At 39.3% G+C, this 12109-nt stretch overlaps 1 protein-coding gene across 1 annotated transcript; it reads left to right on the forward strand.

Moving 5' to 3' along the window:
- The first annotated feature begins 8268 nt into the window (after positions 1–8268).
- On the forward strand, positions 8269–10549 carry LOC105045347 (glucan endo-1,3-beta-glucosidase). The gene is made up of 2 exons (XM_010923591.2): positions 8269–8408; positions 9449–10549. Exons 1-2 carry the CDS (start codon positions 8336–8338, stop codon positions 10393–10395), a joined length of 1020 nt encoding a protein of 339 aa, XP_010921893.1. The 5' UTR covers positions 8269–8335; the 3' UTR covers positions 10396–10549.
- The last annotated feature ends 1560 nt before the right edge of the window (positions 10550–12109 follow it).

Genomic DNA, 12109 nt, shown 5'->3' on the forward strand with positions numbered 1-12109 from the left:
AAGGGAGGTGAACTTTATAGTCCAATAAGACTCTCCAGACACTCACACCAATATAATAATACAATTTGAAAATAACATATGAACAGTATCAAAACAAATATAAGTCATAAAATCTCATGTCAAATATCCAGTGTAGCTCAATATAAAAATATACATCATATATCATCGAATATCCATCTTTTCTCAAAGTCATATGTCATACATATATAATCAAGTAAAACTCCCTTTAATTACTTAATCATGATTCATGTCTTATCATCCATATCTTATTAAGTTAATTCGGATCAACCAACCATTATCTTTAATGTTTCAAACTAACCACGATCACGTTCCAACCCGTGATTAGCAAATCAGACTAGTCATGATTCAGTCCATATTGGCAAATCATACTAGCCACGATCCAGCCTACGGTGGTAAATCATACTAGTTGCGATTCAGCCCATAGTGGCAAATCATACTAACTGTGCTTCCATCGTAGTGGCAAATCATACTAGTCGCGCTTCCACCCACGATGGCAAACCATACTAACTGCACTCCCGCTTGCGGTGGCAAATCAAAATATCCATAATTCTATCCATTGTGGCAAACTCAAGTACCATGTTTTTGCGTGGCAGGGCTATTCTCAATTTAACGTAGCTAGTCCAAATATCTCTCTCTTAATCACTAATTTATTAAGTTTTAATTATGCTAAAAAAATACTATATCATATTATGTTCTTTTCAAAACTCTCAATAGTCAGTATCACATCCCAAACCATCTGAAAAACCATCATTATATGATACAAACATATGATACAGGATATATAGATAATTATATCGCCAAACATAAAACAAAAATCAGCCATAAGAAACCAAATCATGCAGTGCAATATATATATATATATATATATATATATATATATATATATATATATATATATATATATATATATATATATATATATATATATATATATATATATTGCCAAACGTAAAACAAAAATCAGCCATAAGAAATCAAATCATGCAGTAACCAAATATATATATATATATATATATATATATATATATATATATATATATATATATATATATATATATATATATATATATATATATATATATATATATATATATCGATGTTTGTGCCCAAAAGTCTTTATTTTTACTATCATCAAACTGAACTCGCTAAGTTTGTAATGATCTAGGTGTCAAAAATCTTGCTCGATATCCTCTTATTCAAAAAATTATTCTCCTATATTATTCAAATTAATATTACAAATAAATCAAATAAATCCAATAAAATATCTAGAACTCTCTATCGGGGTTCACTGCGGTCCTCACCCCCATCCCCAAAATTTTCTCTTCTAAGATTTCCTCCAAATCTATATATGTGTTATGTACAGTATCAATATATGCCACACTATTATGCAGATCTTTAGCAATGGCATTGAACAACCACGATATAACCATGGAGTTACACTTTATCCAAGCTGTAAAATAAGATGAATCAGCATCGGGTTTGAAAATACTTCCATCAGCAAACCCTATTTTATTCTTAGCATTGAGGGCATTTTGCATCGCTCTTTTCCAAGTAGGATAGTTATCTCCATTCAAAATGATTGAAACAAATACCATTCCCAAATTATTAGACGGGTGGAGATAATATGGGGAATCAACGACAATGGGAGAAGATATTATTCCCCCTATCATCAAGGAACTCTACTCTTGTGACATCGTGAAGGCTGTAAAAATACTTGCTTAGACTAAAGAGATCAAGAATAGCAATGGTGTAAAGATGGTGCAACACTTGCCAAGAATATGGTGATCAAGGCTCTGATACTATGATAAGAAAGAAATTTGTGGACAAACTAATACACATCTTATGGGATTTTGATCAATATCCTTACATCAAAGGAATGATATGATCCATATAATGAAAATCTTCATAAACATGTACATAACTAGCAAAATCAAGAATGGTTTTATTTTTATGGGATTGGTCCTATCTACTAAATTTGGTTACATGGTTGGCCAGGAAAATCAAGAAATGATTTTCACTATGTGGAATTATATAGCCTGCCCATATCTGTCTAATATGTTGTCGAGAGAATCAATATATGATCTTCATCATAACTATCTAGATCTACCTAATTTGATACTGAGATCTTCATTATAATTGCCTATATTTGCCTAACTCAATATCAAGAGAATCAAGATATAATTTTCATCAAGGAAGACCGTAGTATTAGTCTTGCGGAGCGGAATAGGTATCGAAAGGATATTCCTTGCAATGTTGAGGGAATGCCTGTTACGTGAAATACACATTTTAGTGTTTGGTTGAGTAATAAGTGTAGGGAATAGATGGAGGAATAAGCTGTAGTCAATGCACATTGAACTTCAATAGTTTGCATTTTATTGCAAAAACCAAATTAATAATCCTCTCATTTTTCTGAGTGCTTATAAAGTGATGAAGGGCATAATGGTAATAAGGAAAAGAAAGAGCCTATACCGTGATATACACTATTCTACCATTTTGATGGAATAAACCGGCAGAATACATCACCGAAGTGTAAGCTCCAATTTTAGAAAGGAAGATACACCCCCACTTTGTAGATATCCCCACTTATTCTACAGTTAAACACCCCCCAGGTAATGGTCATATGATCAAATAAAATCCACTTTTTTTCTTTTCTTTTCTTTTCTTTTTTTCTCACTGTCTATTCAATGAGTCATGGCGGCCTTCTGGGTTCGATATAACTTCTCCTATTTTTCGCTAGATGAGTTATTCCAAGGACTATTACAGGTTACTTTACCCTGGAAGTGCAGATTTAACTACTTACAATTTACTCCAGTTATATGCCCTGGTTCCTATAATGTTTTCAATTTTCATGTCTTACTCTCGCTGCTCTTCCCTCTTCCTCATTTCCTATGCTTATCGCATAAAAGTTTTCTTCTGCTTCATTCTGTGCAACCATCTATTGCTGGAAGTTTCAGGATCACTTCTCGACCAGGTATTCCAATAAGGGCCCTGTTCTGCATCAGCAGTTTTTTATGTTCCATCCTCTGGAGTGGTTCGTTACTGTCCAAGGGGAAGGGAGTGGGTGATCAAGAAGGCTCAAAGAAAAGAGATCTGGAGCTGGGTCACATTAGGCAGCTTGGACGGGGGTAGATGGTTTCAGGTGCTTGTCACGAATTGTTCTCACGTTACAGGCAAAGTACTGATATATTAAGAACTCCTTCTCACTGTCCTTCACTAGTTCTGGCAGCTATTTGTGGGTTTCACTTCAACTGCTCTATGTCTCCATCCTGCTGGTTTGACCTTCCCCTATATGTATTCTCAGCTAAATGGCAGTGGATCAACTCATTATATCCCTCTATATCTTCTATATATCTTGGGTTCTGCAGTACCTGATCTGAATACTCATGTGTTGTGGACATGTAATGTTTTGTATCACATTTTGAGTCCCAGTTGCTGTTTCTCTTTTTGTTTCATACAATGTCTGCAATGATGCTCTATATGTACTAATCTAGCCTTTGGGCCATGTTCTACAAAAAAAATAATAAAATCCACATTCTCATCCAAGAGCCCCAGAGCAGAAATGCTACCCCTAGTTTCAGGCCTGTGTATTTCTTTTAGGGGAATTGAGCCCAATATACCTTTTGCTTTTCTTTAAATATCTTTGAGCCCAGGCAGAGGGCAAGAGTTTTGAGCTCCTTGGAGTTTTGGCATTGGTTTGGTTGCCTGAGCTGTGCTGGTCCTGGTCCATTTGAAGGATCATTATTGATCATAAGTGATGAATCAACTTTAGATCATACAAGAATTTGTTAGGATTTGATGTCTCGAAATTCGATTCATATTGAGCCCACAACGAGGTCCGTGACGACAAATGGAGTCCAACGAGCCCATGATCAGCCTAAACGGAGATCGAATGAATGAGATACGCTCGATAGAAGATGGCACAAAAACCAGAGCAGTAGAGGGCAGCGGCGGGCTGGCGGAGGCCGCGGTGGCGTGACCGCACGCGGCGGCATGTGGCTTAGCTGCGAGCATGCAGACACGAGGGCATGTGCGGTGCGTGGCCCAGGCTCGGGAGCACGTGCGTTGCGTGGCCTGTGCGATACTTCTCATGCGGTCCATGCGCAGTGCGTGGACTGACAGTCCACGGGGACTTGCGTGGACCAAGCGAGCGTTTTCTCTTGGTTTCTTGCGGTCCACGGTGGACTGGTGGGCATTTCCCTCTGGCTTCTCACGATCTTGATATGATGGTTTAGGGACCAATTTGGGTGCTGTGAGGAGTCCATGACTCCTATTTCCATTCGGATTTAGGGCTTTAAAGGCTCCTGTTTACAGAACAGAGATGTGAGCGGCTATGGTTATTTGGCAGGGGACCCAGAACAGCAGAGGTGAGGTGCCGATAGAGAGTAGAAGCAAGGTACTTCAGGTAGACTGTCAGGCAGTGGACAGCAGTCGCTTCAGGGTTCAGGAGGTCTTCATAAAGAGAGAGCTTTTGTGAAGGAGAGCTTCTTATGAGGGAAAGATTGGATGTACAAAAGTTGAAGGTGTGATCTCCTCTTGTAATTTTTCTTTTTTCTCATAGTGAAGCTTGCATGTTTCGTGGAGGCGAACCTTTTTTGGCTAACCCACGTATTTGATTGTTTCTGTTTTATTTCTTCTTTTTTTCTACTGTGATGCACAGTATCGAAAAGATCCTGTGAAGGTGGTGTCTTGACCAGACATCCCCAACAAGTGGTATCAAAGCGAGGCGGTACCAAAATGCAGATTGTGGTGGTGGTAAGCAAGATTGAAGATGGAGAAGATATGATCAATCAAGATGGAGATCAACAGGTTTGATGGAAAGAGTAATTTTTTCTTGTGGCAGGTAAGTGTGAAGGACGTGCTCATCCAACAAGGGGTGATCGATGCTCTCTTATGCAAGGAGAAGCCGACTACCATAGAGGTGTAGGATTGGAGGTGGCTCCAGATGCAGACGGTGAGTATGATCTGCTTGTACCTAGTGGATGAGGTGGTGATCCATGTACTTGACGAGACTTCTCCAACGGTGCTGTGGACGAAGTTCGAGGAGTTGTACATGATGAAGTCTCTCACCAACACCCTTTTCCTCTAGAGGCAGTTCTACCAGCTACGGATGACTGAGGGAAAGAGCGTGTAGGAACATCTCAGCTACTTTCAGAAGATCCTCATCGACCTCCTCAACATTGACGAAAAAGTTGAGAAGACTAAGGCACTGGTCTTGCTGGCATCGCTTCTCTCTTCGTATGAGTCCTTGGTGACTGCTCTTCTAGTGGAAAAAAGCACCATCAAGATGGATGAGGTCACCATGGTAATTCTTCAAAATGAGGTTCTCAGGAGAGAGAACTCAACTTTGAGCTCAGGTGGCAGCTCAGCTTTGGTGATTTCTGGAGGAGTAGAAGGCAGTAGACGGAGCAACAAAAGATCGTGATGAGGGTGGTCCAATTCTAGGATGAGAGACTTGAGCAAGATCATATATTATCGGTGTGATGAGTTGAGATATCTAGCCAGAGACTGCTCTCAACTCAGAGATCAGATGAAAGCTACTGCAGCGACGGACAATAGCGAGTGAGAGGATGATGCCCTAAAGATATCTGACGAGATATCTACTTCTTTTCATGATGAATTTTAGATTCTATATGCACCTATCATGTATGTTGTAGAGAGGAGCAGTTTGACTCTCTGGAGAGTAGTGAGGGTGCTGTTTATTTATCGAATGGATTGAGCTGTGCGATCAGAGGTATCGAGATGGTCAGTTGGAGGATACATGATGGTGTAGTGAGAAGATTGGGGAGAGGTCCGATACATATCTAATTTCAAACAGAATCTTATCTTACTTAGCAGACTGAATTTGAGAGGCTACAGGATGATAGCTAGTGAAGGAATCCTGAAGGTGTTACGCAGCGATAGGGTTATTCTGAAGGAAAAGAAAAGGACGAGAGAACATTACTATCTAACAGGAAGTCCAGTGCGAGGTGGAGCTTCAGGAGCCAAGAGGATCCCAGAGCGAGGTGGAGGACCCCAGGTGGATGTGGATCGGGCACGAGACACAAGATTCGAGAGGATGAGAAGCGATATCGTAGGATGAGATTTCTATTACCACAAGATGATACCCTGAGTAGGTCTCAGATCAGGAGAAGCACAGCATACGATGAAGATGAGATCGAGCGATCTGGCTCGACTCCCATGTTTGTCCATCCTTGATCAGCAAATGATTGTCCCAGGACATGAGGGTGAGGAGATCCAGAAGCTCTCAAAGTTAGGAGAAGACCGAATGTCGAATCGAGATGGATATTGTTAAGATTTGATGCCTCAAAATTCAGTCCACACTAAGCCCACCGAGATCCGAGATGATGAATGGAGTCCAACGAGCTCAAGATCAGCCCAAACGAAGATCGAATGAAGGAGATACGCTCAATAGAAAATGGCATAAAAATCGAAGCAGTGGAGGCCGACGGTGGCTGGCGGCGGGCCGATGGAGGTCGTGGTGGTGCAACCACACGTGGTGGCGCACGGCCCAGTGCACGGATGTGCGGGAGCACGTGGTGCATGGCCCAGACCCCGGTGGGCGCACGCGTTGTGCGGCCCGCACGATACTTCTCATGCGGTCCACACGTAGTGCATGGACCAACGGTCCACGGGGACCTGCGTGGACCGAGCGAGCATTTTTTCTTGGTTTCTCGCGGTCCATGATGGACCGACGGGTGCTTCCCTCTAGCTTCTCATAGTCTATAGGGTTTTTGTGGACCGATTGCATGATCGGACGGCTTAGAGCGTTGTCGATCTTGATCTAATGGTTTAGGGACCTGTCTGGGTGTTGTAAGGAATCCATGACTCATATTTTCACTTGGATTCAGGGCTTTAAAGGCCCCTGTTTACATAACAGAGATGTGAGCAGCTTTGGTTGTTCGGTAGAGGACCCAGAGCAGTAGAGGTGAGGTGCCAACAGAGATCAGGAGCAAGATGCTTCAAGCAGTCTGTCAGGCAGTGGACAGCGGTCGTTTCAAGGGTTCAGGAGGGTCTTCTTAAAGAGAGAGCTTTTGTGAGGGAGAGCTTCTTATGAGGGAGAGATTGGGTATATGAGGGTTGACGGTGTAATCTTCTCTTGTAATTTTTCTCTTTTCTCATAGTGAAGCTTGCATGTTCCGTAGAAATGAGTCTTTTTTGGCTGATCCACATATTTGATTGTTTCTGTTTTATTTCTGTTTCTGTGGAAATGGTGCTTTGACCAGACATCTCCAACAAAATCTTGCCCTGAATTGATTTCAAACGCCTCCTTCCTTTCAGCCCCTTAGGAATATCTGCTCCAGAGCACTCAAACTTGCTCTCGTTTCAAATTATTCTGCTGGATTTTTGAAAATAAAATAGTAAATATCATTAACAATGTAGAGTTATAATAGCAATTATTTGCCCATTTTGCAACCTTCCAGTATTCATGTACACCCAAAAATTCGTGTACGATGCCATGGATTTGTCTAAGGAACATATATAGACTGCTAAAAAAGATATATGAAACAGTTCCATGGTCATATAAATTACCACCTATGCATCATGTAAATCATATTGGTACCATCCTTATTTCTTGCCCACTTTTAGATGAAGTATATCTTTCTCTTTACTTCTTCTTTCGTTTTTCTTTGTTTTCTTTTTTGATGCAAGAGGAGGAAGAAGTACTTACAGCATCCACCTGAGTATAGATACACGACTCAGATATGTGCAAATTCTCTATAGACGCACCAATGGTAATTATCTAGAGCTATTATCTTCTTTCCAGATAACACTTCCAGTGATTTCGGAGACATCAGTTGTAAATTTATTTTATTTTTTTGAAAGCTATAAACCACCACATAAAATTGGAAACCATTAATAATAAAATTGAGAAGCAAAAGACTTGTCAGTATTGAAAGTAAAAGAAAACGTACCACTGAGATTGTTATTTTGCAATAGTGTGAACCAACCTATGAAGTTTGGGTTTAAGCTGCGGATGGGAGGATAGTGTCCTGAGGTGTCATTTGCTCAAATGCAGTGTAACCCTGCAGCACATGGAGCAGCAATGAGATGTCATAACAATGCAGTAGGGAACAAAAGATCATTTAATTTAGTCCTCAAACAAAAACAAATCAATATTATGAGTGCCTTCAATAAGACAAGAAAAAGAATGCGTGAATACAAAAGATAGGATCATTCGACACCAAGGACTTAATCCAAAACAGAAATAGCTGCCTGATGGAGATCTCGGTGGGTAGCCCTCAGCGGTGGAGATAGCCCTAAATTCTCTATATAAAGCACCCGGAGCTAAATATATCCATCAGAGCTAGTCTCCATGGCAAATCCAAGTATTGTTTCCATGGCTGTCATTGCACTAGTTCTTGGAGTCCTCATAGCAACCCCAACAAGTAATCTCTCTCTCCCTCTCTCTCTCTCTCTCTCTCTGTGGGCTGGGCTTTCATGTCATGGAGATGTTCGGGCATAGTTTGGGCTAGAGACATGGTCATCCATGTTCAAGTTGCACATGTGAGTCCTTGAATTAATAAGCTGATTGATTTATATTCCAAGCCAGAGCATATGCCATTAAAGAATGGCTCATTTTGCTGGTGACTCAGGTTGTGACATGAAATTGGGTCATATTTCATGAGACCAAGTTTAGATTTTTTGAGGTTTCCTTGAGAGAAAAAAAAAACAAGTTGAAATTTTTGAGGTTGCAATAGCTACAAAGTGGTAAGAGAAAGTTATTGAAATAAATTAAAAGAAGATATAAAGGAGAGAGAAATGAAACAGGGAGAAGCCCAATAACAGGAACATCACACCAGAAGTACCTTTCACTCTAATACTTAATTCCATTCCTCGAGAGTGCAAGGAATCTGATGCCAGAGGGCAGTTTGGTTCAGTGATTTCTTTAAGAAAACTTCTGTTGTTCCTTCCTCTCCACACGTGCCTGAAGAAAGCAATCACCAATTGATCTCATGCTACTCTTCTCTCTCCTTGTACTTGTACGCACTTTCTTCGCCATTCAATCCAGAAAGTAAGGAGATTACTCAGCCTTTCTGTGATCCCAAGGCTTCTTAAAAATCATCTACGGATTTTTAGAAAGTACCAGAAGTGTTTCCAAAAACAAGCCTCTACCCTGCAACTAATAAATAGGTGGTCTACAGATCCTCTTCAAATTTTTTAGCTGCCAACAGTTTATTGAGCTACTTTACCAGCCAAGCGAGTTATATCATCAACATATATATGTTCTTGTTTCTTTGCATATTAGAAATTTTGGTGCAGACTGGGTTGGGAAATTAGTAAAAAATCAAGATTTTTGAGGTGAAATAGCTAGTCCTCTGGCCTTTACTGCACTTGCTTTCTTGGAGTAGCTGCTCTCTCTCTCTCTCTCTCACTGGATTGTTTTACAAATATACAGAACTAAAAGCACCTACTTATTTTGTTTCAGGGGTACAATCCATTGGTGTTTGTTATGGAATGGTTGGAAACAACCTGCCTAAGCCAAGTGATGTAGTGAATCTCTACAAGTCCGAGAATATCGACGCAATGAGACTTTACGGTCCAAGCCAAGCTGCTCTCCAGGCTCTAAAGGATTCCAACATCCAACTCATCTTAGATGCCCCCAATCCTGATCTACGATCATTCGCCTCTAACCCTTCAGCAGCCAATGACTGGGTCCAAAAAAATGTGAAGGCCTATTACCCAGGTGTTTCATTTAAATACATTTCAGTTGGCAATGAAGTGATCCCTGGAGATCATGCTCAGTATGTTCTCCCCGCCATGAGAAACATCTTCTCAGCTTTGTGCTTGGCAGGCCTCCAAGACCAAATCAAAGTCTCAACTGCTGTTGCCACTGGGGTCCTTGGGACGTCATATCCTCCCTCAGCTGGTGCATTCTCTTCTAATGCACTAAATTACTTGAGACCAATACTTGGATTTTTAGCTAGCAGTGGAGCCCCACTACTAGTCAATGTATACCCTTATTTCAGTTATGTAGGCAACCCCAACAACATCAATATTGAGTTTGCCTTGTTTACTTCCCTGGGAACCTTTGTAATGGATGGACAACATAGATATCAGAACCTCTTTGATGCAATAGTGGATGCAGTTTACTCGGCAATGGAGAAGGAAGGAGGGTCTAATGTGCCGATCGTGGTGTCGGAAACTGGTTGGCCGTCCGCTGGTGGTGTTGCAGCAAGTATCAACAATGCAAAGATATATAATCAGAATTTGATTTGGCATGTTGGTCAAGGTACACCAAAGAGACCTGGGAGGGCAGTAGAGACTTTCTTATTTGCCATGTTCAATGAGAACCAGAAGCCGGAAGGGATAGAAAAAAACTTTGGGCTCTTTTACCCAAGCAAGCAGCCAGTCTACCCAATCAACTTCGCTTAATCCAGAACTATACACAAGTAATAGTATCTAGAATAAACCCCTGGAAGCAGGGGTGTTTTCATCACTTCCCTCTTTGACAATATTATTTGGCATAATGGCCATCTAGCTTGGAAAGTTTGAGAAATAAAAATATGTCATGCGACTTATTTTCAATCACATATTCTGTTGAAATGTCAGACATTTGTAGCAGCTTTTTCACATTTTTTGTGAGAACAGTAGATAGGACAATAACTATGCAATTTGCGATGATTCAGACTCAAAACTAGTAGTTTTTTATCATGCTTGAAACCCAACAGTAGGTGGGCCACGTGACACAGCCACGTTCTCCCTGTTCATGAGAACATGCAAGGCCCAAAAATCCATTATAACCTCAATATTTATTTATATAATTATAAAATTCATTCACCTAACCAACATCAGTGATATTTTATCTATTTAACCTTTCACCTGTAATCCCAATATAGCCAAATACAAGATCCTCTAAACTCTACAAAAGGAAATAAGGGGTATGAGTTTTGCAGCATAATAAGAAACTCTATACGTCTTCATCAATAATAATAATATAATTTGAAAATAAAAATAAACAGTAGAGTGAAAATATAATGCATGAAAGCTTACATCAAGTATCTAGAATAACTTAAAAATCCATATAAATATGTACCAAATATCTCTTAGTTCAAAAGAGATATATTACAACTTGTCAACAGATTAAATATTTTATTTAATATGTCTTATCATCTATTTCTCTTCTCATAATTTCAAATTTGACCATATTTCACCTTCTGACTTTGAATTAACCAAGATCATATCTCAGTCTATTACTGATAAATAAAATTCTCATGTATAAGTCCATCGAGGTTATCCCATATATAAGCTCATGAAGATTATCTCATACGTAAGCTCATGGAAGCAATCCTATATGTAAATTTGTAAAAGCTCTCCCACACATAAGCTCGTAGAGACTATCTCATATGTAAGCTTGTGAAGGCTATCTCATGCATAAACTCACATATAGTATCCATATATAGGCTCGTTTAGGCTATCTACATGATCAGGATAGTTCAAATCATTTATTATCTATCTAATTATTACAAACTTTTCTTATCAAATCAATTCCTATTTAATAGTACATTCCTTGATTTCAAGATAAATATATTATAGCCATATAACCATACCATCAATCAATGATATATATATATATATAATCAATATACAATGTGCTCATATCAAAAATTCATATAAAATGATATCGTCTTATGCAAAGCCAAATTCATTGACACAAATCTCACAATACAAATCCAATAGGACAAATTAATATAATAAGTATCTACTGATGATCAAGTATAAAAAATTTTATCTCTACTGAAGACACATTCGATCATAATTGTTTATTAGTCCATGTCTAGCATGTTCAATCAATTGATTTAAATTCTAACTTATCTTCAATCTAGCATCAGTATAAAAAATAATAAGTTATTATTAGATTCATGTTTTCAAAGCTCTAATATCCAAATCTCTCTTAGTCTTAAATTTCTCGACCTTACCTAATACATGACTAATTAATAAATAAAGATTTAGAGATTTATCTTGATTTAGGTATTAGAGTGTCAATCACCTTACTAAATGTTGGTGCAAAAATTCGCCTGCGTCGGAGAAGCTGGAGTCGAGGGAGTCGCGGTCGCCGTCGGAACCTGCAAAAGAAGTCTAAACCGGA

The sequence above is a fragment of the Elaeis guineensis genome, chromosome 5 (assembly GCF_000442705.2).
Source record: "Elaeis guineensis isolate ETL-2024a chromosome 5, EG11, whole genome shotgun sequence".
In the NCBI taxonomy this organism is placed as follows: Eukaryota; Viridiplantae; Streptophyta; class Magnoliopsida; order Arecales; family Arecaceae; genus Elaeis; species Elaeis guineensis.